The sequence below is a fragment of the Cinclus cinclus genome, chromosome 1 (assembly GCF_963662255.1).
Source record: "Cinclus cinclus chromosome 1, bCinCin1.1, whole genome shotgun sequence".
NCBI classification, from domain to species: Eukaryota; Metazoa; Chordata; class Aves; order Passeriformes; family Cinclidae; genus Cinclus; species Cinclus cinclus.
The window spans coordinates 103,375,581-103,403,397 of NC_085046.1; the positions used below are offsets into that span (position 1 = coordinate 103,375,581).

Genomic DNA, 27,817 nt, shown 5'->3' on the forward strand with positions numbered 1-27,817 from the left:
AAAACCAATCTTTGCCAAACATACACCACATGTGTGTTTGTGCATGCAGGTCTGTAACAGTGGCTTGATGAGGCCTCATTTTACTCTCTTCCTTAATGAATGAATTTGATTAAAGGGCCAAAAACTCAGTACGTGCAAGAACTGCAATGCGAAAAATCCTGTCACTAGTAGCCTTGTGGGAAGGAGCACGCTTTCCCCCTATGCAAGATGCACCAAACGAGCTTTTCGGGACTAAAAAAACCCCAAAAACAAACAACAAAAACCCCCCACAAACAAAAAAACCCAAACCAAAACAACAAACAAACCAAAAAACTCCAACCAAAACCAACAAACATTCGTGCCGGGAGCTGTGCTGCCACCTCCTGGTGGCTCGGGGGATGGCACCAGCTGGTGGCAGCAGCATTCCTCTCTTCCTCCAGAAGCATCAAAATTGGTACTAATTCCACTGATAGTTTACAAAAGTTCGAGTTTTTAATCTCTGCCCCCTCTGTATTTCTCTGAGGAAAAAAAAAAGAAAAAAAGCAGCGACTAAGGGAAAAAACATTTGTGAAGTGTTGGGATTTCTGCTGATGCTGTTCAGCATCTTTTCCCCCTCTCTGCTTTTCCATGTTTTGTACAGGCCCACAGTCAAAGGGATCAGGTCATCCCTCTGCACAACTCTGAAAGGATTAACAATGTAACTCCAAGAAGTGTCCGAAGGAGCTCTGATCATCCTTTCTCTCGAGATAAAAACCCCGCAGGACGACAAGCATTCCGATTATGGCAAAGTTGCTTCAGAACACTGTAGCAAATCTGCCGTGCCTTCCATACCACAAAAACTATAGTGGATGCAACTATGAGAAATGGAACAAAAAGGAATGCCTCAAGTCTCACACATCTAAAACACCACGCACAGCAGGAGGTCTTAAAAATATAATTTTTAGTATATTGTTTCATTTAAAAATCAAGAATAACATTTTCAGATGGAAAACACAAAAGACTGAGTCAGCACACCTTCCTTCTTCATTCAGCCCTGTTCTTACTGTGCTTTTCAAAAAACAAAGATGAAAGAAAGAAATAAATGGCTGCAATGAAATGTCATTAACTCAATATCAGCAGCACCACAGATCTGGTAAGAAACATCACTCCAGCAACTCTACCCATATATATGATACTTTGTTTTTTTTTAAAAAAAAAAAACCTAATATTTACATTATAAGTTTTTTAAAAGTGGTTCTAATATACCACTCAGTGTTGAGAAATGGAGGCACTGAGGTGGTAAAATACATGCTCAACTACATCCATAAGATTTAAAATGTTTAATGTGCAAGTCTCAGACAGAAATTATTAATTTACAATACACTAGAATTTGAAGGATGGAAATTTCTTCTTCATGTGTATGCTCACAGTAGCAGGTGAAATACTCAGTTGCTGAAGCACAAATATCAGTATGCTTAAGTGACTTATGCATCATTTTTAAGGCAAAAATAGGTAACAAGACTGCATACAGTTGCAAAAATATTTACAGATATCATTAGAGAAACATCATACTTCTAGCATGAAAATTTCAATTATGCACTTAGTAAACACTGATTTATTTGAAAAATTATCATTAAAAATGTTAAATTAATCTAGCTAGGATGAGTAGCACTGACATTTTTACCTGGGCCTCCTCTCTGATCTTTGCCCCTCAACCTCTGTTACTCTAAGCTGTCCTCTCTCCCCCTGCCACTTTCCAGTCTTATTACAAAGGTGCAGGTGTGCCTGCTGTGTGAGCAGCCTTAGGATCCACAGAGCAAGAAGCCACAGTGCTAAAAATGTATGCAAAAGGTCCCAACAAGAAAAAAAAGAGATCCTCAGAAATAAAATTAGTGAGAAGGGAAAAAAAAAAAATTAAAGGTGCTATCTGCAGGTATCCAGGGATGTGCTCAGTCGTCCTTGTCTTTTGCTCCATGTTTCAGGATGCGCGTGAATTCGATGTAGTTGAAATTGCCCTTTTTGTCGATGGGGGCCTCTCTGTACAGCTCATCCACCTCTTCATCTGTGAACCTGTCTCCCATCGTGGTCAGCAGCTCCCGCAGGTAGTCTTCTTGGATGAACCCTGGAATGAGACATGCAGAGAGAAATGCAAAAGGGAGGCTGAGCCTCTGAGCTGGGTCTCCAAAAGCAGCAGCACAGACATGCCAACACACAGGCAATTAACCATTAATACATGACACTTGTGTTTGCACAGAGCCCAAAAAATTTCCTGTATTGAATTCTAAAGAAATTCCTTGAGTGCAAAGGGAAAGGAAGTTTAAAGCATTTCATACAGATTTTTGAAGACAGGGACTGACCTGCTGTGGTGCAATAACACTTATTTCCATCTACCAATCTTCAACGGCTCAAAGTGGAAAAACAAGTTCCTGTCACTGCTAGTCTTCATTATACAAGCAGTTTTCTTACCTGAACTATATTTTTCTTGCCTTAATTAGATATATTTGCACATCCTCCATAAACTAGTTTCCCCTGGGGACTAAATAACCACTCTGGCTCTTCAGTGCTGTACAAGGCAGTTGCTGGAGGCAGTTTATGTGGATACAGTGAACTCCTGGCAAATGTCCAGGGAAGAAGTTTTTAACAGAAGAGACTTTCAGACAGGACTGAGCAAGTTAGCTCAGGAGGTAGGAAGAATGTTTATGGTGGAGAGGTAGAGATCCCAGTAAAGGAAAAAAAAAAAAAAAAGAGAGTGGGATGTATTACTTATTTTATGCTAGAAGTGCAGAAGATTTTTGAGGAAGTTAACAAAGATATAAAAAGGAGCAGTTTCTATGCATCTTCTGCTAATTCTATTTCAAGACACAGGCAGAACCACCAGTTGCCAAATAATTCCAGGAAAATTTAGAGATGAGAAAAGAAACACATATAACAAAGGGAAGACAGTAGAATGCAGGAACTACTAAATGCTGAAATATGACCAGCTGTACCTTTAGCAGCACAACAAGTTGCTTCATTTGAGAAAGAAACTGACTATTGAACTTCAGTTGGAGAAATGCCAGTAACAGAACAGACAAGGTAGAAGTAGGCTCCAAAAAGAAGAGTAAGAAAGTAAACTCTGTGGAACAGCTGGAAATCATATGTAGACACCCACATCAACTGATGTAGATTCAATTAGAATGTGATTTTAAAAGTGCTGCTTTGGAAAGAGAGTCACATAAGTTAAGCAAACAGAGCTCATTAGAGAGACAAAACCAAACAAGGAATCAGGGGACTAAAAAGCACTCAATGAGCATGACAAATTAGCATGGGGGTGGTGTATGCTGGGGGAAGGGGGAAAAAATGTGTTTCAACATATGCTAATGAAAACAGCACCATATCCCAGTGTAGACCAGCCCTTGGCTACTGACTGCAAATGAAGAAGGCTGGCAGCAATCTTCTACCTCAGAAATACAGAGAATGTTCAGTCAGCCAGGCCCATCCTAATCGGGTCAAACCTTGGAGTTCTCTCTTGAAATGGGGATAAGGAAGAGGGAAAAGGCAGCTAGACAGATTAGACTCTCTTTCTGCTGTCCTACAGAGACCAAGAAGTGATGAGAGATGACAAAAGGATTAGTATTCAAAGAATGCAAGGCCTTTGGTGCTGCAAGTTTAGCCTCAAGGACTTAATTGCTCCTGTCTGAATAGGTAGTTGTTTAAACACTGAACTGGGATGCCAGACCAGGAATACCCACAAGTTTTATCAGCCACAAATTGTAAAGCAAACAGGGCTCATCTCCCCCCCAGACAGCTTCAGTGTAGATGGGGAATAACAGATAAATGAAGCAAAACTTAAGATTCAGACTGTTGCAGGCAGCACAAAGCAGATGACAATGCAGGATCAAAGACTGGATAAAAAATATTCCAAATGCAGACAGATCCAACTTTTATACCAATCCCACAGCACTACATATGATAGTAATGCTGAAGCAACATATCCAACTAGGCTGGCAATATAGGAAATGGAAGTAAAATCTAACAAGTATGACTACCTTATCCTCATCTATAGGATCTGACTTGTATTACCCCTTTTCAAAAGAGGTACACTGATGTAGAGCTAGAAAGCAGGGCCCATAAGAAACACACATGTGGAGACCATGAAATTAAAAAAAAAAAAGTAAAAGAGTTTGATATACTTGGAAATGCTCTTGTAGATTTTTAAAAGGAACAAACTGATCAGAAGCCAAATAAGAGGACAAAAATAATAAACAATTAACTAACATAACATAGGTTCTACAAATGCATTACAACAACTACAAATACAGCATAGCACAACCATTTTCTTTATATCATAATTCACAGGCTCCTGTTTTGGTGCACACACAAAAAACCAAAACCTGTAGCACAGTGAGTCAGACTACCTGTGGAGACAAAATAATTAACCTACTACCAAAACTTCCTTCTCTAGGAGATGGTAAAGAGATTTCCCTTGAGAGGGAGGAAGTCGATTAACATTTGAAAAGGCCTTAACAACAGAAAGCCTGTTTACCTACACCTAAGCAGGAAGGGGATGCTCTTTGAAAAGGCAAAAGGTGCTAAAAAAACACAAACTGAAAATAGCTGTTGAAACGGAAGGATATCCTTCGAAAGCTGCCAAACATATATTGAATGGCTAGATTAAAACATTGTGGTGGACAGTTGTGAGGAAAGGTGTAGACTAGTGTCATCTCTAGTACAGAGGCTACATAACTTGAATGTGAACTACTAAGACAAGTTCACAACATATCAAAGCACTGATACTCTGTAATTCCACAGAACTGCATTATGGATTCATCCCCAGTTACTACCTTCTTCTCAGGAATCTTAGCCTAGGTGAATAAATACATAAAAGCATAAACTCTAATCTCAAGATTACAGGCACAACCTTGGAAGTCTGATATAGTAAAACTGAGCTGTGTTTTACTCTTTCCCTTCACCTTGCTTTTCAAGTCTGTCCAATCCGTCATTTCTGCTTTCTACACCCCACCCGGTTTTTATCTTTAGACCACTAAGACTGCAGCCCTTCCTGCAATCTGAAAGCAAACTGAGCTGCAGGTCAGGCCATGACATTTGTCCTCAAAGCCATAAAGAACGTTCAGCCAGATGAGGGTTTGTAAGACTTTATCAAGTCTGGACAATGTGTCTTGAAATATTAAACATCTGAAGAACTTAGACACATCTCAGACCTACTGCAGAGGGGGGACAAACTCAGTTGCATGACAGATTTCCCATCATTACCTTTTAACGCCATAAAAAAATCAGACATTACTGATTAGAATTCCTCATCTTAGAGCAAATACATCTTGTTTTACACTCTGAGGAACATACACACCGCCCAGTTAAAGCACTCTTCTTCAAAACCTCACAGAAGAACAGTGCTATTAGTGTCCTACTAGTCCTCAGTACTGACACAGAACAACCAGATTTTATTCTCACTCAGTAATTCCGCAGAATATGCCATCTAGGATTTATCATCTCATATGCAATTCATAAAGGTGCAAAAATCAGCATACTGCTTAGAAACCCAAATAACAAACATAAAACTCCAGCCATAACCCTGCCAAGTAGCCAAGGTGCACCTACGTACCTGTTGCTTCTTCATCGAAGCAGGCAAAAGCATTCCTGATGACATCCTCGGGGTCAGTGCCATTTAACTTCTCACCAAACATGGTGAGGAACATGGTGAAGTTGATGGGGCCCGGAGCCTCATTCATCATGGCATCTAGGTATTCATCCGTTGGATTCTTTCCTACAAACGAAGACATTCATACTCGGTTCAGCTTTCAAACTGAAAAAGTAATGTCAGTAGTGCTGATACAAACAGAGACACCTCTCAGATCCCAAACTCGGTATTTTGATTTTGGCAGCACCAATTTGCCTGGCAAGCACGGACAGCAAAGGGACATTACCAAGGGAGGCGAGCATGTCGTGCAGATCCTCTTTGTCAATGAAGCCATCCCTGTTCTGGTCGATCATGTTGAAGGCCTCCTTGAATTCCTGGATCTGCGACTGATCAAACATCGCAAATACATTGGAAGTGGCGCGCTGAGGGCGCTTCTTGGTGGTCTTTGTCTTTGCCTTTTTGCTAGACATGGTGATTTTTGGGCACTAGGGAGAGAAGGAAATACAGTAAATGCAGTAAGATCAGAGTGAGGATTTTAAAAAGGGAAAAGTATTACGGTTTAATGTTACAGCGCGCCTCTAATACGCTCTCATTTCCTTTCATCAGAACGTATTTCCCGAGTATTTTCAAGAAGGAGAAAAGAGAAGCAGAAAATGTGGATAAAGGAAAGACAGACTAATACACGGGGAAAAGAGTCATTACTAGAAGATGTAGACTAGCTTCAATTTTAGTCTCGAAAGGAGCCTCACCCCAGAAGTGGCAGCTGGGACCCGGTACGGGGCAGATGCGGAAGGGAGGAGGCGGCACCGGCTCCGGCGCTTCCTGGAGAAACCATCCCCAGCCGGGCCGCGGGGGGGGGACGAGCGCCGGGAGAGGCGGCGGGAGAGGCGGGAGGGGCGGCGGGAGGGCAGCAGACGACAGCCGGGAGTTTTCTTTAGGGATCACAGCCCGTTCAGGCTTCCCTGGGCGGCGGTCGGCTCGGCACGGCCCCGCGGCGGCTGCCCCGCGCCCCCCGCCTCGGCCGCGTTGGAGCATCCCGAGGGAAGCGGCCGGCGCTGGGTCCCGGGCGCCGCCTGCAGGGGAAGGATGGAGGGATGGCGGATGGAGACAGCCCGCAGGGGACGGAGCTCTGCAGGGCTTGCTTCCCTCTCTGTGGGGGTTCTTCTTCTGTACACATAAACACACCGCACGCCGAAGGTGGAGCGTCGCTCCGTGCTCCTGGAGCCGGTGCCGGCGCCCCCAGGTTCACACGGTGGTGCCGCATCGGGGAGGTGAACGAAGCCTCCAAATCCTGCGGGCGTCAGCAGGTGTGAGGTGCTGTCCTTCTTCAGACTTCCTCGTGTTTCGCTTGAGGGATCAGAAGAATTCCAGACTGCATCTTAAAGTCTTCTAAGTGGGCGCCCCCGCTTAATGCCTCTGGCAGCTATAGGTTGTAAGGCCACTTGGAGGATTTATTTTTGCATGTATTTTCTTAATGGAAAAGGATGACGCATATTTTTGCCGTTTGTCATTTGATGTAGGATCTCAAATAAATTGAGGTACAAGCAGGTTTTAATGTGAGGACATGGTGTCTGAAGCTGCTTCAGAAGCAGTTCGGTTTTAGCCCACTTGTACTCTTCTTAAATTTTCCGAAGGGAATGCTTATTCCCATGTTCTGTCTTGAAGTCCCACATAAATATCTTGGGCTCCAAGAAAACTATGGTTTAGTGCACACAAAAAGGTTCTGAAGTGGTCACGTGGGAAAGCTGCGCTGCCAGATGATCATTCTTTGAATCCCCTTCCTACCTGCTGTCAGCTTTGTTGGTGTTCAGTCTGTGTCTTGGAAAACAAGAACCCTTACGGAGGAAAAGCACTGGCCCAGCACTGGAGTAAATTGCCCAAGGAGGGAGGTGCAGTCACCATCTCTGGAAATGTTCAAGAAGTGTCTGGATGTGGCACTTGGGGATTATGGTAGTGCTGGGTTGATGGTTGGACTAGGCGATCTTAAAGGTCTCTTCCAACCTTGACCATTCTGTAAAAGGAAAAAATAGACATACAAACTTCTGCTGAAATAATTACATTTCTAAATGTAAATGAACTACATTTAGCCACTGGACCTACTGAAGTCAAGAAGTAATCTAATGTGTAATCTAGAAGTTGCAGTCTCAAATTTGAAGGGGGATGTTTTAATTGCCAAGAGGCCCAACTTTCTTTCCCTGCTCTCCTCTCAAATAAGAAGTTATTTCATGAGGGCTGAGAATTTGGCCTAATTAGCTTATAATACTTCCCCAATTAATTTTAATATCACTCTTCTAAAGTTTGCCTCAAATTGCAATAGAAACTAAGACTAAACTTAGCTAAATTGAAAGCCTTTTAGTGGAAGAAGTTTTGGGTAAAAAATTCCCTGCGTACTAGACATGGCACATAGTTTCAAGATAATTACATGCAAAGTATGAGTGGGCAGAAAAGGAGTAGAAATATCAAGATAAGATAGTTAATAAAATACTCCATGATAACATTGAACAACTGAACTGTGTGTTGAAATTTAATTATGTAAAGCCATCTGATCTCTTAATTTAAACTTCTTTCATCAGTTACTTTAAATTGAACCACTTCTGCAAACATGCCCCTCCTGTATTGTTTTTCATGCTATTAAAAGGGTGTTACATGATACCTGTCACTGTGTATGTTGTTCTCAGTGTTTAACTTCTGCAGATGTGGGGATAGGTACACTAATAATACTTGCCCAGTATGAGATCAGTTCTTAATGACAAAATTGCATGTCAGTGTAAGTCTCTCTCTTAAAGCTTTTGTCTCCAATTTGTTGCATCATGAAGCATTTCCTACAGGCAGACCATTTTCTCTTTGATGTAAATCTAAGTAATGCTTTTAGAAATGGTTCCATTTTACTTGATTACAGCACTCATCATAGCAGTAAATAAATTTAAAGAGACAAAAAATACTTGTTTTGCCTTTTATAATATTCAGTGGATCTTTTTTTAACTCGTTGACATAAATGTTGAAAAGGGCAAAAAAAAGTAAGGGTCGTCTTTGTGAGTGTGGTGCTTCCTGAGAGCTGTGCATCAAACATTCAGGACAGAAATGATCCTTTTTGAAGAGATGGTTTACAAAAATGCTGAGCTCTTAACTCTTTAATTTTGCTTGTTTTTACTTCTTTCCTTCCTCACACCTTTCTTCTTTCTCTTTTATGTCAGTCTTGCTCAAGAAAAAACCTTTGTAAGCAAAATGAATGAATTGTTCCTGTCCTTTCTGTCTAAAATACTTAATGATAAGGTGCTATTGAAATGCTTGTTTTCTTTGAATTGAAGGTCAAAAGAATCTTCAAAATTATTTATTTTATACTTAAGTTTTAAGGTGGCTACAGACCACAAGCAATTTACAGTAAACCTTTTCCCTCTTTTCATTTAATTCTTTCCATCAACAGTTGAACTCTATCTGAGAGGTATTTTCCAACTTTTAACAATTCTATTATTCTATTTCCCCACCTTTGCTGAGTTACAGTGACAGTGCAAATATTTGTGATTAACTTGATTGCTTAATGAAGCAGAATCAGTCTGTGTCATATGATGTTTCTTTATTAATCTAATGAATGTTACAGGAATGTACACTGGCTCACTGTGCAAGTCTGCCTGGACTGGTGCAAAGAGATGTGGATTCTGGATGTGGAAGGAAGGCAGGGAGCAAAGTCTTGGCAAATAAGTCTTGAAACTGGGGACAGGGAAGCCCAGCAGTTGCTTTTCCATTTCTAGGTTGGAGCATCACTGGGATGGATCTACAGAAATAATACATGCTATGAGGTCTTCCCTACCAGGTCACTGGAGAATTTTATTGTTATGGATTTTTTTACCCAAAACTTGGAATAATACTTGTTCAAAAATTAAAAAATCTCTTTCTCTATATTTGCTGTTCTTTTTGGAGAAGAGAGAGCATACGGGGTGTTTTTAGGGGAGGGAAGAAGCAGTGGCCATATACAGTTACTTAAGGAAGAAAAAGAATCATGGTAGTCTATTGATATCTTCCCAAAATGCTCTCCCAATATCTACTATTTTTAGTTCATGGAGGGATAAGCTACACAGAGCCAGATGTGGTATTTAGCAACCCACAATGAGTTTCTTTCATGAACTTGGCTAATATGTAATCTTTGATTTGATGTAAATTTAGCATCCACTTTGACTTGATGTAAATTTAGCAAACACAGTATGCTTTGCTGATGTTTTTGGAACCATTTGCAGGGTTGCTGTTTGTTACATGAAAAACTGCACCTTACTAACCTTGACCATAGCTATTCCAATGTTTATTCTATGCTCTAGATTTTGTATTGTGAGAAATACTAAGGCTGAATTGTGTGTCCGCTTCTTTTGTGTTAGTTTTGCTTCTAGAAAACTCCTGTGTGTTCTTGTGTCAGCTGTAGCAGAGAGTCCCACTTAGGTACTTTTTCTTGTACAGAAGTCATACCTTTGCTCATCATAGAAGTAAGACTGAAGATGTGCATAAGAAACAAAAGTGTCTGAAAAGAGAGACTAGATGAAAAAGCAGATGTGTGATTTCCACTTTAAGAATTGAAATTGTGTGAAAGTTGAGTGGAAGATTTTGCAGTTAGGAGATTTTTTTTTCAGAGCATATTATCACTATTCAACAAATGCTAATTACAGAGATTAAGTATTGACAGCAGAGTCAAAATTAATTATATCTATCTAAATTCTAGGTCTAAACTATCATTTAACCAAAGTATTTTTTCTATCGGTTGCTTCACCTGGTATTTTGGCTTATCCCTCTGCCTTTCCATCTCTTCGTCCCTGATTCCAGCTAGCATCTGTTGCCTCTGTCTAGCTATACCAAGTGCAGTGCAGTATCAGTCAGAGTGACAGTCACTCTTTTTGAGATGCTGAGAGCATCACAAAGTTTTCTGGAATTTCTCCAAAAATATCTCCAGGGCTGTGATCCAAGAGGAAAACATTTGAAGAGTCATGAGTTAAAGAAGGGTTTCTGAACATGTGTCTTCACTTGAGTCACTTGGAGGGCCTCAGACTGCAGGTTATTCCCTGTTTTCATTCAATGTCTTCATGAATAAATACGGTTACTGCTTTCCCTGCCACACTGTAGATGCTGAAGCACGAAAAATAAAGGCTCTCAGAGAATGTAGTGGAGCCTATAGAAGAAACATATATTCTTTCTCCATACTGAAAATTAAAAATAGCACAGCTTTTACTTTCTAGTAACTTCCAGTGTACATGGCTGAGAAAGAGGCAAGAACATGAGTTCTCCAGAGCATTGTATGACAATGATATAGCAGCTCAAAGGATAAAGCAGAGATATTTAATGGAACATAAATAAAATGCAGTCTATGAAATGTTGCAAACAGGAGAAAACAAACCTCAGCATATTTATTTAAACCTGAATATCAGTGACTATATGAATGGGCACTGACATGTGTTTGACAGAGTATCGAGGGGCTTTACTGAGCAGATATGATACTCTTTGCATTCCCAGATCCAAAGTCCTTTATACCTAAAGAACACAAAAACCCCAACTAAACGTTGAAAAGTACATCTTTGGCTGTTGATTTCTGCTGGGTTTTTGTTCCCTGTTCTCTACGAGCAAAGTTACTGTTCTGACTCTTGTGCTGTATGTCCATCCCTTGTGTTTTTTTATCCTAGCTGGTAAGATGCAACAATTTTAGCCAAGTCTTTTTGGGGTTTTCAGCTCTTCTTGCACTAGTTTTAGTCAGGACTATTGCCAGGCACTCTGATTCCATAAAGTGGAGAACTGAAATGCAAAAAGATGTGTTGATAGCTATTCTTAGTTAAGAGAGCTGAAGCCCCCCCCCCCCCCATCTTTCAAATAAATATAATTAATTCTGCTAAACCTAAGGATTTACATATGTGCTCTCTCCTTGTGTGTTAGAGTTTGTATCTGTCTGACAGTGTGTATGTACAAATATGGAAGAAAATGAAATGTGCTCCACACTTGGCCATAGGGCTAAAATAATGTTTTAAAACATACCCAGAAAACAAGAAGCAGCATATTTAGTCATGTGTTTCACATGAGGAGTAAGCTGTTATCAGTTTTCCTATCAGCTGATGTCTGTGCAAGTTTGGTTGGCTGGTGGAGCAATTTCAAAATCAACATGCTTCTTACAGGGTGGGAATATCTAACACCTTTTGTGTTAGAAATGGTTAGCTAACAATTATGAAAGAACTCAAAAGAGGGAAAAACCCCAGAGCCTGTTAGATACAAGGCAAAGTCAAGGTTCAAGTAGCTCATGTCTGATGCCAGCTCTATTTTAGCACATATCAAGACATGTCTTACAGGCCTCAATTTACACTCACTCACTTGAATATGCTTGGCACAGGCTGGAAATTATTGTGAAATGCTTTCTTTTAACTCCCAAGGACTATTCATAATTAAAAAACAAACCAAAGCCTAGTTCAATATTTAGTGAGGTTGTACTCAGTGATACCCTAAATAGTCAGAGTTATGATTTAAAAAAATAAACCTAGCAAAATGAAGCAATTTACAAGAATAGTAAAATGACTAATAGGGGTGCCTAAAGGAGCAGATGGTGGCAGCAGCAAAGTCAGTCTTGACCTGCCTAATCCTGTAGTATTTGTAACTGACTTTCAAGCTTTATCAAAGCTGAAAAATTGAGTCTGCTTTACTGAGGGACTGAATCACATCTGTATGGCAGAGGAGTCTGCATGCAGCAGGCAGTTGGGATTTCCAGGAGGTCAGTTTGATTTCCTGCTCTTGTGTTAACTGCACGGCGCTGAGAAATATGTAAACATCTTCCCTCAGATTTACTACATTGATTAAAACTGTCTGACCCCTTAAATCCTGTGATGCAGGGCCTATTATGTATGATCATTGGGGATTATCACACTTCTGGTCTGAAAATATTACTTGACTGTTTTTACCCATGGGCTGCAGAGAAAAGTAGGAAAAGCAGCCATGTGGTACCATCTTTTTCTTTTTTTTCCCCTTTTCTTTTTTTTTCTTTTTTTCCTAAGATGGGAAGTCTTCTATCTAGTATATCAAAAGTCTGGGAAAACAGTGATCTCAGTGGAATTGCTGCTCAGAGCACAAAAAAAAAAATCTGAGTGGAGGGTTTTCTCTCCCCCCCACGCCCCCCCAGTATTACTTCCCGGTATTTAATGATAACTTAATTTTAAGCTGCATTTTAAGAGGCATTTATTAAATTCTTTATGCCTTTGTATTGTTCCTAGTTTCTGGAATACTGTTTCTGAGTTACTGTAATCCTGAATCATTTTTCCAAAGGAGAAAGTTATCTAAAAATGACAGTAGGGTTTTGAAAAATTAAGAAGCCAAAGCAGGAACATGGGTGCATAAGCAGTACCAAGAGAGGATTAATTGCTGGTATCTAAAATGTTCCTGACTATACTTTGATTGTTACTCACACATTATTTGGATTTACATTATTGGAATATCTTTGCTTTTGTTGTTGTTTGAAATGCACTGTGAACATCCCAAATAGTATGTTAGTAACACTCCAGACTAGAAAAGGCCACAAGAAATGCGGGATGACAAGATTTCAGATATGTTCTAGCTTTTGGATCAAATGCAGGTGTCAGGACACAAAGGCATGCTGTCTCTGATGTCCTGTGCCAGGATGGGGCCACTGTGCTGCATTCATTTTTTCAGATATGACAAGGATCCTAGAAACAAGCAATCCAAAGATAGTCCTTAGGTCAGCGGTGAAACAGATCCTTGCTCTGGAGTATTGGGACACCACCTCTGTGACATCCCCTAGCTGCTGAGCTAGTGTAACAAGCTGCCTTCATGTGAAATGAATGCTTCAGTCATCTGACCGCTGTGCCGTAAGAATGGGTTTATTTGCTTAAATAAAGAGCAGAAACATGTATAAAATGTTGCACATTACCTTTATCTCTAGCAGCTGAGTGGGGAAGAAGGGGCAGCAGGCAAACATCCCCCGGCAGCACTCGACACAAGCATGGGTCCTTTTTGGAGGTTTCTTGTGCAGCCTCAGTAGCTCTTTGGCTTAATTTTGACCTCTGAGTTTGTAGCCTTAGAACAGGGTAAGTGGGTCACGTAAAATAAATCACTGCTTTTCAGTAGTGCTTCACAAGGCATTATAGATCACTGTAGATATAAGACTATAAATGTGTGCATGGGCCTATGAAAATAGTTTTTCATCATAAGCTTAATCTGGTGTGGAGCTTGGAGACTGTTATATATGAACCCCGAGGGAGAAAAGATTAGGTTCCAAGATTTTGACTGCAAAATGCTAAGGCTAAGTCATCAGAATTTTAAGCTGTTTCAGTGACCAAAGTTATTTTTATTTTTGGAAGTGAATTATTGATGACACATCCCTACAGCTCTCGGCACGTAACCTCAGCTGTCACATTCCTCCCTGCCTAGCTACAAAACACATCTGATGCTCTTATATGGTCTCTTGGCTGAGGCTGTTGGCCTTGTATCCTCTCAGCAGTTAAGGGGTTTGTGCCCACTTGCAGGATAACTGGTTTCCTACAATAGAAAAAACAAAACAAAAACAAACAAACAGGGAAACTGGAACTTGGAAGGTTGCCATTATACTCACACATCCTTGGATACTCTTTCTCAGTAACACATCTTCCTGAGTAGGTATCTTTATATCTGTACAGTTCTACCTCACCATCTATTCAGAGGGTGCATCCAAGACTGACAAGGAACAAAACAGCTACACCCCACATTTCAGCTGGCTGTTCAGAAAGCAAGAGCAGCAGTACAGAATATTTTTGAAGTGGACAATTTCCTCTCAAGGAGGATACCAGGTTCTCTTTCATGTAGCTCGTTTTTACAATTTTAAAGCCACTATTTCCAGCAAGAAAAATCCAGCTGGCACACCTGCCACTTACTCTGTGTAACATTTACAAACAAAACAGGATCAGGAAAGAAGGGTTTAGGGATCCAGTGCTCCTAACAAAAGTAAACTGCTGTCTGAATCTTAATGCCATTTAGACACTCGAAGGGAAAAAATAATCAATATCTTACATCTGTCCTTCAAGCAGGCTGCTTCCATGTATGCACATAGTACTGAATTGCACAGAGGTGACAAGATCAGTCTAAAGTGACAGCATAACTCAGTCTCCAGCCTAATGCTACATACCAACATTTCAACAGGACAGTTCCCTAAATCTCCACTCTCTTGTCTTTGTCACATGGGCACTGCTGGTGAAAACTTCCATGCATACTTGTAAACTACTTCCTAGAACCTTGCAGGTGTCACACAGAGAAATAATTCAGCAGCCATTACTGAAGAGCACCAAGACAGTTAAAAAGCAAACTTGCCAAAAAAGAAGTGGCTCTGGCAACGTGAAGTACTGTAGAACATAATGTGGGTAGGAGAAAAACTAAGTTTGTTAGCAGATAAAACAAAACTGGGAAAATAATGGTTGAAAACTCAGCTTTAATTAAGCCTGTAAGTAGAAAAAAACACCCTGGAATAAAAAAATTAAGAAAAAGTCCAGGTACACCAGCTGAGTATACTTTGTCAAGTTATTTACAAACCTGAAGCAAGAGTATCTCCTGGAGTTGCCATATGGAAACACAAACAAGATGAAGTAACCAAGTCTTCATGCTATCACACACGAAAGGAGACAAACCCACCTTACAGGACAAGCCATAAGAGCCTTTACAATTCATTTTGCTGAATTCCTACTTCTTGGGGTCTTAAGTTGTGTGATACAGCTGAGGGCAAGCGGTCATTATTTTAATTGAAAAATACATAGGCAAAATAAATTCTTCTGCTTTCTAACTTGCAGTAGCCAAGAGAATGAGGCACACAGAAGAGCATGGTCATATCTAAAAAAATAACAGAACCACCCCCTCTTTTCTATGTATTTGAGACATCATCAGCACAACCAGTTCTGAATGACTGACTGTGCTTGATTAAAAGCCATCTTACCAATATAACTGAGGAATGATATTTTAGAAAGTGAGAGCAACTTTAGCACCTATAGGCTTTTACCAAGTTAATTCTCAGAATTACTTGGCTCATATATTCTCACATAGAAATGAATTAGCTGTAGAAAAATGAAGCTTTATGTAAGTTTTCTGGCCATGTATTGCTATTAATTAGTGCTAGCACAGATTGCTTTGCACAAACTTCCTTCAGCAGAAGGGAAAAAGTATGCCCTATTCCCCCTTACTTAGCAAAGAAGAATGCACACTTAAGACATGAAAGTACTGCTAGAAAACCCAGCAGTATTAAAAGGAAACAAAAGCTGGGCATGTTCTCTGCTGCCCATGAGGAAATTGTAACCATCTTCCCTAAACATTTCTTTAGTTAACTACTTATATAGTAGTCAGATCCCACTTCAAAAACCTGAGATGAAAGACTTCTGCAGCTGCATTTTTAAAGATGCCAGCAGCTACTGCTAGGAGCATTTCAGAACCCTGTGACACTGAACAAAACACTATGAAAATGAGTTTTCTAGCTTGCCTTGCATCTGCAAGGAAAATGCAATGAACACAGCTGCATTTGTAAATGCATAATAGAAATGTCATTCTTCACAAAAGATTTTGAGGTATTTTATCTATATAGCAATCTTTATTTCAAAATGGCATTTATTACAAAAATGTAAAAATCCAGCTAAACCAGAAACATTGAGATTATTTTCCTGGACTATCAACTCCAGGGAATGTTTGTCCTGTAGCCTTTCCCTCACAATATTTTCCCCACTTCCAGTCTGATTACAGGTGCAAATGTGCCTAAATGGCCTGGAATAGATAAATAGATTGAAAAAGACAAAAGCTTTGGAGCTAAATGCATGCAACAAGTTCTATGAGGAAGAAACCGTTACACATAAACATGAATGTTGAGATAATCTGCAGGTATCCAGGGATGTGCTCAGTCATCCTTGTCTTTTGCTCCATGTTTCAGGATGCGCGTGAATTCGATGTAGTTGAAATTGCCCTTTTTGTCGATGGGGGCCTCTCTGTACAGCTCATCCACCTCTTCATCTGTGAACCTGTCTCCCATCGTGGTCAGCAGCTCCCGCAGGTAGTCTTCTTGGATGAACCCTGGAGCACAGTGCAGGAGGACAGAAGAGGAATTTTTACATTTATCTGCTAATACATGTGTGAGAATTCCATTCTTTGAGTTCTTCCCCTCAATTAAAGGTACCTACAGTCTTTGTCTGCCAAATGAAAACAACACCATTAAAGCCTATTACTAAAACTGCAAAATAATTACTAGGATTCAATCAGATCAGGCATCTCAGTTTGAAAGGTCCCCCCTACTTCAAACAAAGTCCATTATATGCTTTGCCTATTGTGTTCCAAAGAATATAAAAATTTATCAGTATTCATATTGGACATCCTTCTCAACAGCAGGTCTATACTCCCAACAGTACCAAGAACCTTCTAACAACTCAGCATTTTAAAAAGCATAAAGAGGATTTGTTTACCTTGAAAATTCCTACTGAAAAACCACCAAAAAAAAAAAATAAAGTCATGGAACTTGACTATTAACATTCAACAACTGCATGAAATATGGGGAAGTTTACAATGTTTCAAATTCCTTTTAAGTCAATGGTAAAACTCAGATTTACCAGACAGGTTGCAAAGAATAAATTTTTGGCATGGTTTATTAAACAAGTAGGCTTGTATAACTTGTGATAGCTTCTAGCAACACATCTGTGAGTCACAAAAGAACTTTTTTGCATTTATTTTCTTCTCCTTTTAGTGCAGCTTACCAGAGGGAATGTGGATACAAGCTTCTGACAAAAAAAAAAAAATATTCATAAAAGCACAACAGGTTTGAAAACAATGATTCCTCTTATAAAAGCAGCCCCAAAGGTGAATTTTAAGCTGGGAATACATTAACACCACGGTTTCCGATCAACACCTTTTATACTTTCTGCTGTCATGAACAACAGAATGAACTCAAAGAAATTTGAAACTTCTACAGAGACCAAAAAGGCAAATTTAGCACATGAGGATACAGGAATGATTTCCAGTTCGCAGAAATTAAAATTTTCAGAGTTAAAAAACTGATCACTGCTTCTATGAACACAAGTATTTATTGTTACAGAAGGAAGTAGAAGTAACAGACACTGTTGCTCCACCCACATACCTGTTGCTTCTTCATCGAAGCAGGCAAAAGCATTCCTGATGACATCCTCGGGGTCAGTGCCATTTAACTTCTCACCAAACATGGTGAGGAACATGGTGAAGTTGATGGGGCCCGGAGCCTCATTCATCATGGCATCTAGGTATTCATCCGTTGGATTCTTTCCTACAAACGAAGACATTCATACTCGGTTCAGCTTTCAAACTGAAAAAGTAATGTCAGTAGTGCTGATACAAACAGAGACACCTCTCAGATCCCAAACTCGGTATTTTGATTTTGGCAGCACCAATTTGCCTGGCAAGCACGGACAGCAAAGGGACATTACCAAGGGAGGCGAGCATGTCGTGCAGATCCTCTTTGTCAATGAAGCCATCCCTGTTCTGGTCGATCATGTTGAAGGCCTCCTTGAATTCCTGGATCTGCGACTGATCAAACATCGCAAATACATTGGAAGTGGCGCGCTGAGGGCGCTTCTTGGTGGTCTTTGTCTTTGCCCTTTTGCTAGACATGGTGGCCGTTGGTTCTAAGGAGACAGAAATATATTCAAGATTTAGCCTCATTAAATCACACCGCAAGACCTTGGGGGAAGGATGGGTAGAAGGACATTAAGTTTCATGTTATCAGCATAGATCCCGAAATACACATTTATTTCAGTATGTCCTGCTCCATCTTCTTTCAGACTTCACTTGCTATTAAAGAATAAAGCCTTTGAGGATTCAGAGACCAGCACTGTAGGCCAATAGCAGGCTACATCAAAAAACCCAAATAAAATAACAGCTCTTGAAATGAAACTCACACAATGCTTTTATTGCTGATTCAATACTCCACCTTCATATTCAACAAATTAAAATGACTACGTATTTGGGAATTTGGGAGGCAATGTTGACATAGAAGGATATGTGCTGATAAACTAGCACAGTGGTTAAACAGATTAGACAGTATGCTAAACTAACATTTTGTAGGGGATGAAATGTATTTTAGATTCTGAATAGCATTTTGCTAGACTAGCTGCTGTTGAAAGTCCCGACTTGGTTCAAAAGCTCTACAGTGCTATTCCCTTACACAGTGGAACTACTATACAACACATGCAAATGCTAGCATACTCTTCTTTAAATGAATTAAAGGCATAATAGCTACAAAAATGTAAAGACTGTTTCTTTTAAACTACTAACCCTTAGAAACGTTTATGCATTTTTATAAACTTTTACGTATCACAGGTATACCAGTGTCATTGTTTTCTTTGACGCTCTCAAATGAAGAAATAAACATGGTAGATTACTACATATTATAGCACTAATACATTCAGGGTAGAAGTGAGGCTTTTATGTTAACTGCATCCCTTTATCTGGGAAGATACATGTAATGTTCCAACTAAATGTATGACAGCACAAACTCAAAAAGCTGAGTCATTCACTGAAAGGCAAACACAAAGCCCTCAAAATTGCTTCTGCATCAGAAGTTATACCCTTTTTAATGTTGTTTCCAAAAGTCTTGTAAAATCTGCTTGCATTAGCTAAAACTGAAGTATAATCCATACTGCTGTAATCCCTCATAATGCTCAAACAAAGTGTTATGCAAACCAGATACCCTTCCATCCTTGGCTCTGAATTTTACAGAAAGCACCTGTAGCAAGTGTCTCCTGAAAGAAAAAAAAATTTAAACTTCACCTGTAATTGCAAGAATATCAATATTCTGAAATTTACACCACATATTTATTTTATAACTTGGAAACAAATTATCTGGTCAGAAATGCAATGCTAATCAGAGTCATAGCACAGTTCTGACTGTTTTTTCAGGTAGTTTGCTCAAAGATTATTTTCTATTAAGACTCCTGAAAAGCAAGACTGAAGGCACTAACTAGGATTCATCCTCAAAAAAAAAGGGAGTAAAATTAAGCAAACTAACTCCCTTATACAATCAACCCTATATGCAGGCAAAAAGCAGGGGGTTTTTTTGTTTTTGTTTTTTAATAAAAGGAAATATATTTTACCTTGCTTTGTATTAGATACCTGACAGGATGTACCAAGCATCTGGATCATAAAAGGAAATTCCATGGTTACGTCCTTCTCAGTCTGTCCACACAGACAGCTACTGATTTCCCCTGCTAATTCCACACTTTTAAATCCTACGTGCATCTACAACGTTCATCTGACGTACAAAACAAACCATTATGTCCCGAACTAAAAATAGCCCGTGAAATGCAACTGCACATTGCCCAACAACGCAGACATTCTCTTCATTGCACTCACTAACCACAAGCTACCCGAGATGTCTGGCCTCCACAACACTGCAACAAATAAACGTGAACTCTTGACTTCGAGATATTTATGTAGACAGCTGACAACAAAGGTAATTTGCTTTCAAGCTGCAGCCAAGGGTTGTGCATAACTTCGGTGGTTTTCTTACTGCTGTAAAAACCCTCAGGCAAGCTCTCACTTAACTCTGGATTATTGATTAGAAGTTCCACTATCCAAAATAAAGCCAAACACTATATCTGAATAACTCTTCTCTGAAATAATGCAGCTTTTATGGCTCATTCAAAGTCAACAAAAGAGTTTACTCTGCATGTGCTGATGCTGACCAAATTGATTTTTGACTTTTTACTTTTACATATCTCCAAATTCTTTACATATATATTTGCAGCTCTGTAGCCTATTATTGTATTCATAGCTAGCTTTTTACCTACTCTCTTAGAAAGACAAAATACATTCCTCCGTGGCTCCGAGGCCTGAGGGTCCATTAGATTTTTTGGGTACCCGGGTCAAAACTTTTTCATAAACAAAGTTTATTTCCTATCTAAAGGGGCAAAAGGGGGGGGGGGGCATTAGAAAAGGGTAGAACCAGGGGGAATTACCTCATCATGTATGTCTCTAATTGGGGATTCATGTCAGTTATGCTAATTTGCTGAACATATAAAATTGTATCCACTTGTTACAGTACACATCTTCAGCACTTTTTCATCCACTGTGCTGTGCACCTTATAAAGGATCCTTATAATCACTTTTTATCTCCTGACTATGTCTGGCTTGTAATTTTAGGACCAGTGAAAAGGCATCAGTGCTGCAAAGGCAGTGCTCCCAGCAAGCCACTACCTGCAATTCTCTTGCCTACAATTCAATCCTAAGCAAAAGGAGGTAACAAAAGCAGACTGTCAGCACCTTCTTTTCAGCTCTGTTGAGAACATTAACCTATCAGAGAATATTTTACTAGAGAAAAAAGAAAAAAGTGACAATGCTTGCGTTACTGTATTCTAAATTTCTCTGAACCAGGCCTGGGAACTCCTCCAGTCCAAAAGAGCTGTCAGCCTAGCTACAGAGAAACATCAGATCCCACAGGACTGCAGTGCCCTTCAGCACCGGTTTGGTGCAGCTATACCTGAAACACTGAACTCTGCTCCAGGAATCTCTGTTAGAAAGAGGGTGGTATATTTTGGAACATGCTCAGAAAACCAAAGGCATCAATCCAGTTAGCTAAAGAGATCAATTTATGATTTAAAAGTTCCAAAAGTGTTTGCACTTTGTGTTACCCAACAAAAAGACCCAGACATAAGCTAATGCTTTTGTAATTGAAACAGGGTTAGTATAGGCTGCAAAGAGAATTTCAGTGGATAAAAAGTGGTAATATTCCACATTAGATAATACAAGTCATGACATGCAGGTTTAGTCCCTGTTGTTTAATACTATGCTGCACTGAATGGTCTGGGCCCTGTTTTGTAAGCTGTCCAAGAAACTTCAAATGTAAGACCTTACCTGTGGGACACATCATAAGGTATTTCTGAAAACGTAACCTTTCTTTAGGAAGATTTTCACACATTAAAAAAATAATGGATAGTAGCAGCAATGTGCTGCTTTGTGCTGCCTGTGTATTGTCATTTATTCAGTTATAGTGGATATCAAACCACAGAAGCACAGAGAGTCACCTTGTGGTCCCTTCCTCTGGGAAAGTGATAAACCCTTGGAGAATAAAAAAACCCAAGCAACTGAAAATTTTGAGCCAAGTAATAAGCTGTGAAAATTCACAGCCCACTAACAGTGGTGCAAGCTGAACCAGTTCAGAGGCAGTTATGCTTTAGAAAACACTCTCATGTTTCAAAATTGTGAATATTGTAATAATTGCAAAATCTATCACTGAAAAAAAACAAACCACCACACAATAAATCTCCAAACCCATAGCCAAGAAAGTCTCTACATGAACTAAGACAGAACATCAAACTCAAAAGTTAACCTCAAAGCTAAATCCCAAGTTCTATCCATGTACTGAATTATAGCATCATATACAGCCACACATCCATCATAATCTGGGTGGCAACAGGAAGAGATAAGAGCAAGGTGCTCTCCAGCAGATCTGTGTCAAGGCTCAATAAAGAGCAGATTACACTTTATAAAAGCAAACTAGCAAAAACCAAACCCTATGCTGTCCCACCCAGTCTTAAAATCCACTTTAACACTCCTGACTAGAAAGTTTCCCAAAACTCTTGTACAGGAGTCACACTTACCTCAAAATCCAGCACCAAGGAGTCAACACAGCCTGTCTGCAAAAGGGAAAATAAGGCTCAGAGGTGACCTTATGCTCTCTGTAACCATCTGAAAATAGGGTGTAGCCAAATGGGGATTTTCCCCCAGTCAACAAGTGACAGGATGAGAGAAGAGCTTTAAACTGCACCAAGTTTAGGTTGGACATAAGGAGGAACTTCTTGACAGAAAGGGTGACTAGACATTGGAACGGGCTGCCTAGGGAGGTGGTGGAATCACCATCCCTGGAGATGTTAAAGTGAAGAGTGGACGTGGCACTCAGTGCCATGGTCCAGTTCCCATGGCGGTCAGTCACAGGACTCGATGATTTCGGAGGTCTTCTCTAATTGACTCTGTGGTTCTGAGAGCCGGGGAACCACTGCACGCAGTCCCCTGTGTACGGTTATTCCAAAACGTGCGCAGGAAGGGACAGACCCCGTCCCACCACCTCACCCTCTGCCGACCGCAGCAGCTCCCAACCCCGCCCGTCCCGTGCTCTGACAAAGCCGAGGCAACACCCGCAGAAGCTCGATGTGGCCGGGAGGCAGCCGAGCCCTTCCGGTAGGGAGACAAACAGCACCTTTTAATAAAAGTTCTCTCAAATGATGCACAGGGAGCTCGTCCCCGCGGCGTCGGGCCCTGCCCGGCTCACAGGGCGGGGTCGCGGGGCCCGGAGCCGGGGTCTCCCCCAGCTCCATCCCGCAGGGCGGATCCCCGTCAAGAGCAGCGGCACCGAGCGGAGCCCCGAGGGGAGATGCACCCGCGGCGGGCGACGCCGCAAGCGATCCCCGGCCCGGCACCGCTCCACCCCTCCCGGACCCCCGGCCCCAGGCCCCGCGGGCAGAGCCCCCCGACTCACCTGGCGGCGGCAGACGGCACCGGCGGGGAGCGGCTGGAGCGGCACTTCCGGAGAGCGGAGCGGCCACCGCCCCGCCGGGCAGGAAGGAAGCTGTGGGCGAGACCATCTGCGCAGGAGGGGGAAGTGGCGGCTTCGCTCATCGCTTCGGCTGCCAGGCGCCACAAGCCGTGCCGGGGAGACGACCCGCGGCGGCCCGAGTGCTTCGCGTTCTTTCCCTGGGGCCTCTTCATTCCTTGAGGGAGAAAGACGGCCGCGAACCCAGCCGTTCCACCCTCTGTGGCCCCTCCCTCGGCGACGCGTTGGTGCAGCGCGGTGTGGTCACCGCATTCCAAGGGCGCGGGGCGGAGGGAGTCGCGCGCCTGCCCTTGTAAGGCAACGGCGGGAGTTTCCTGCTCGCGCCGGTGGGCGGGGCCGTGCCCGTTCGCCCCGCCCCGCCCCGCCCCGCCCCGCTACTGTTCGGGGCTCGGAGGGGGCTGCGCGGCTGTGGGGTCTTCCCGCGGCCGTGGGGCCTTCCTGCGGCCCCTGAACGCTCGTCCCGGCCTCCTGCCCCGCCTGCCCTTTCTGCCCGAGGAACGAGTCCTGTTCTCAGCTGCTCTCCACTGTGCGGGGCAGCGCTGTGCGGGGCGGAGCCGGTAACACTGTGATTCTCTGCAGAGGCACAGGATGGGTCAGGCTGGGAGGGAGCACAGTGGGTCATCTGTGCGGCCTCTCTGCTCAAATGGACGGCACAGGATTGCATCCAGACGGTTCTTGAACCATCTCCAGTGAGGGATTCCACACCCTGTCTAGGCTGCCTGTTTCAATGTGTGGTTGCCTACGCAGTAAATAAGTTATTCCCCGTATTCAGGCGGCGCTTCCTGTACATCTTACTCCTTGGCACCACCGAGAAGAGCCAGCCTTTCCTCATAGGAGAGGTGCTCCTTGATGGACTTGGCAGCTTGAAGCAGCCCCACACATGGTACAGCACTGTCCTGCATGCTCAGCAGGTGCTGCTGTGTCCCAAAGATTCTCAGATGATCACGGAATATCCTGACTTGGAAGGGACATACAGGGAGAATAAAAGTCCAGCTCCTGGTCCTGCACAGGAGTGCACCATGTGCCTGTGAGCATTATCCAAACATTCCTTGAACTCTGTCAGGCTTGGTGCTGTGACTACTTCCCTGGGGAGCTGTTTCAGTGCCCAGCCATCCTCAAGAAGAACCTTTTCCTAGTAAATAATGTTTTTAAGCCGAAATGAAGAGAAGTATGGGATGAACAGAAACATCATCCAAAAAATGGCGACCACAGCTCAAAGATACAAACAGTATCATATAACAAATAGACATCACAGCCACTGCCTTTGTGGCCTAATTTATGACTTTGCCTCTGGTTCTGCTTAGTTAATTTTTACAGAGTTTGCAACTGTATGTACAGTCACATAGTCTGTGAAAGCACTAAAGAGATTACCCGTATTTCTGACTTTTTTGAAGGAAATGAACTTAACTGAGTGCCCAGGAGGTGTGAGCCTCCATGGGCTCCCCTGGCAGAAAGAAGAGCTCTTGGGGAACATCTCTGCTCAGCATCTGCAGAGTCAAAAAAGCCTCTTGCAGTTTTCCCTGTTCCTGCTACTGCTGGCAGTATTTTTTACCTATAGGGAATTGTAGTGGTTGCTGTCACATCTCCCACCTTTCCCTGGGCGCTGGCAGGATGCTGCAGGCTGCCTGCTGGGGATGAGTCTGTTGTGTCATAACAAGCAGTTCCTGACTCTGAACATGTGAGTTTCTGTTGCAGAGTAGCTCCAATGTGGAAGCTGAGACACACTTTCCTCTGGTGATCCAGAAACTGGTCATTCTTCATGCTGCATACAAAACTCATGCATGCTCTGCATCACTTTTTCTGTCTTTGTTTCTTATGTTTCTATAACCCACTGCTTCCACAGCTGAAGTCAGTGGCAAAATTGATGTGTAGTTTATCCAAGTTAGCCTTGATATGAGGAGAAATCAGAATATTTATATATTTGAAGGTATTTTTATCCAAGAAATAAATAAATAATAGAATGGCAATGATTTTCTAATGTTTTCCTTCAAAAATTAGTACAATACTAGCTCAATGTTAATTTTTATGACCTATACTAAAATAATATTTTAGCTTATGTGAAATTGGAAAAAGGGAAATAGCAAGCAAAGCCTAAAATGTGAGTAAGGAATATGAAGGAAGACCTGTCAGAATAATCCTTCATACTTGGGATGTGTCTGGAGAGTCCTGGATACGAGGAGCTGTTTGGTTTAATATTTAACATAATGAGTAACAATATATTGACCAATCACAGAGGACTTTGGCCTACACTCTAAATCATTATAGTTGATTAACCTTTTACAATTATTTTTCTGAATAATTTCTTAGTGGGAAAACATGAGCAAGCTTTTATTTTGAGAAGCAGGGAGAAACTGACTCAGTAGATTTCCGTAACGTTTAAGTAATTCAGCAGTAATATTGGCTCATGAAGAGCAACCCTGTTTCCAGAAAAAGATAATTAACGAGTTGCAAAAAATTCATTATTCATTTGTATAATTCTTCTCATTAAACCTCCTTCTACTGTATAAAAGTGCCATGAGTTCACTTTACAGAGGGTGAAATTGAAACACAAGTGATCTAGACCACTATAAATGCTAAAGATAAGGTTTGGGAATGTAAAGGGATTGTCAGTAAGTTACGTCATTTTGGAGTCTACTTCCAATGGGACTTGGAAGTTTGCATTATGAGCTTCCAATATTTGCACACCTAAGTAATTTTAGAATCTGCCTTAAAGTGATAAACCTGCTCCTTCCTCAGAGGCCCGATTTCCCTAAAGAAAGAAGTATCACAAGGCTGCTTTTAAACTCAGTCTTGACTATACCTAGACTTAGGCTAATCCTTCTGGGTCAGTGATGCCTTTGTTTTGTGTGCATAGACTCACTGCAATAAATTCAGTTTTAGTGGAGCTACCAGGTTCCTCTCTTGCCTGGCAGGCATTCTGCCCAGCTCTGTGGTGGCGTATGTGGGGAAGGATCAGCTGTCCCGGGCTCTCCTGGCCTCTGGCATCTCTGCATTTTGCATCTTCCACATCTTTTCATGCTCCAGCTCTCCACTGCTGTGTTCTATACACTGCTTGGGAATTTCTCAGTCTCAACACCTTACTCTGAGTGTAGATTGTTATTCTTTCTTACATCGAATACAATTTCCCTCCATGGAAATGATAATAAAGTAATTCAGGCTGGCAGGGGCAGCCTAAAGTGAATTAGATGAATTTACCAAGAAGAGTCTGCAGCCACCAAAATCCCGACCATGTCCATATAAAGAGCCATGATGTCGCTCCTCTTGATCAGTGTGTCTGCTCTGTGAGGATGCATTTTAGTGGGAAAAGGATCCTTTAGTGAACTGCATACTTGAATTAAGTTCATGTGTCATACAAATCCCCAGACAACTCAGTGGTATTCAAAGAATAAAAGCAAAGCACCATACACAAAGAAACGATTTGTTCCTGCACCTCACTGACGTGACTGCGTTCCTGTAAAGAAGCCAGAGGTGCTGGTACTTGCACCCTCACCGGAGCCCGCAGCCGCCTGCTTACACATTCTGGGGACACTGAGGATGATTCACTCACCTCGATGTGGAATTCCCACCTGGACTCCTTGTGTCGCTGCTCAGCGCTCGGAGCCGGGAGCCGGTCCCATACCGGCTGTCACCAGCAAGGGGAGCTCCGCATTTGGGTAGGACCCGAGAGACAGCCCGGCTCCGCTACCGCCAGGAGCAGGAGAGGGGGGACGCTGTGAAATGCCATCAAGTCGGTGTGCGGCTAAGTCCAGCCCTTGGGGCTCCGCTGAGCTCGGCAAATCATAGAATAGAATTACTGAATTATTGGGTGATTTGGGTTGGAAAGCACCTTTAATGTTAATTGTCTAGTTCCAACCCTCTTGCCATGCGCAAGGTGTCCTACTAGGTCAGGTTGCTCAAATCCCTGTCCAGCCTGGCCTTTGAACACTGGCAGGGATGGGGCATCCACAGATTCTTTGGACAACCTGTTCCAGTGCCTCACTACCCCCACAAGAAATAATGTCTTCCTAATAACCAATATGTTCTTATTATCTGCCCTCTTGCAGTTTGAAGCCATTTCCCCTTGTCCTATCACCACACGCCGCATGCAGGAAGTTCCTCTCCAGTTCTCTCTTCCCTCTCTAGGGACTGGAAGGCTGCTCTAAGTTGTCGCCAGTCTCCTCCAGGCTGAACAGTTCCAACTCTCTCAGTCTGTCTTCAAAGGAGAGGTGCTCCAGTCCTCAGTTAATTTTTTGAGGATCTCTGCCCCAGCATGTCCTTGTCTTTCCTGTGCTGGAAATCACAAGGATTTTTCACTAAATCCCATTGGCATCTGGAACTTTCAAGTTCAGCCTCTGCAAGTTACATATCCTAAAACTTTAATTCATAAAATGACAATGTGAAAATATGCTTCAACTATTCAATTTGATCTCTCCCAGGTAGCTTACTTTAATTTTCTTTGGGCTTTGGCCAGAGGAAAAGTGATGTTTAAATAAATTGGTTTTTTTTCAACAGAAGTGTGGCTGAACTTCAAAGAACTGCCAGGAGGTGATAAATGGACATCAAATGGGCTCCAATTTGGACCAGGTCATAGAAGATAAAACCTATCTAGTAAACAAATGCTTCCCCCTCTGTTTTTGCATGTGGCTATAAAAAGTAAACAAAGATGTGCCTCATATATTTTGCTGTGCACATTTAGTCCTTGG

The 27,817-nt window shown here is 41.8% G+C and overlaps 2 protein-coding genes across 5 annotated transcripts; both read right to left on the bottom strand.

The window, feature by feature from the left end:
- Positions 1-904: 904 nt before the first annotated feature.
- LOC134041426 (myosin regulatory light chain 2, smooth muscle minor isoform-like) lies at positions 905-6,376 on the bottom strand. 2 transcript variants are annotated; one of them, XM_062488216.1, is made up of 4 exons: positions 6,346-6,376; positions 5,883-6,081; positions 5,561-5,722; positions 905-2,080 (listed from the first exon to the last, which is right to left on the bottom strand). In XM_062488216.1, exons 2-4 carry the CDS (start codon positions 6,064-6,066, stop codon positions 1,908-1,910), a joined length of 519 nt encoding a protein of 172 aa, XP_062344200.1. In that variant the 5' UTR covers positions 6,067-6,081; positions 6,346-6,376; the 3' UTR covers positions 905-1,907. The 2 variants fall into 2 exon arrangements, with proteins under 2 accessions (XP_062344200.1, XP_062344208.1); XM_062488224.1 differs by having other exon boundaries at positions 6,299-6,349.
- An 8,780-nt stretch (positions 6,377-15,156) lies between these two features.
- LOC134041437 (myosin regulatory light chain 2, smooth muscle minor isoform) lies at positions 15,157-26,759 on the bottom strand. 3 transcript variants are annotated; one of them, XM_062488257.1, is made up of 5 exons: positions 23,061-26,759; positions 22,186-22,217; positions 18,016-18,213; positions 17,694-17,855; positions 15,157-16,639 (listed from the first exon to the last, which is right to left on the bottom strand). In XM_062488257.1, exons 3-5 carry the CDS (start codon positions 18,197-18,199, stop codon positions 16,467-16,469), a joined length of 519 nt encoding a protein of 172 aa, XP_062344241.1. In that variant the 5' UTR covers positions 18,200-18,213; positions 22,186-22,217; positions 23,061-26,759; the 3' UTR covers positions 15,157-16,466. The 3 variants fall into 3 exon arrangements, with proteins under 3 accessions (XP_062344241.1, XP_062344233.1, XP_062344222.1); XM_062488249.1 differs by having other exon boundaries at positions 22,186-22,221; positions 23,061-26,758; XM_062488238.1 differs by lacking the exons at positions 22,186-22,217; positions 23,061-26,759 and adding an exon at positions 19,681-20,485.
- Between the last annotated feature and the right edge of the window lie 1,058 nt (positions 26,760-27,817).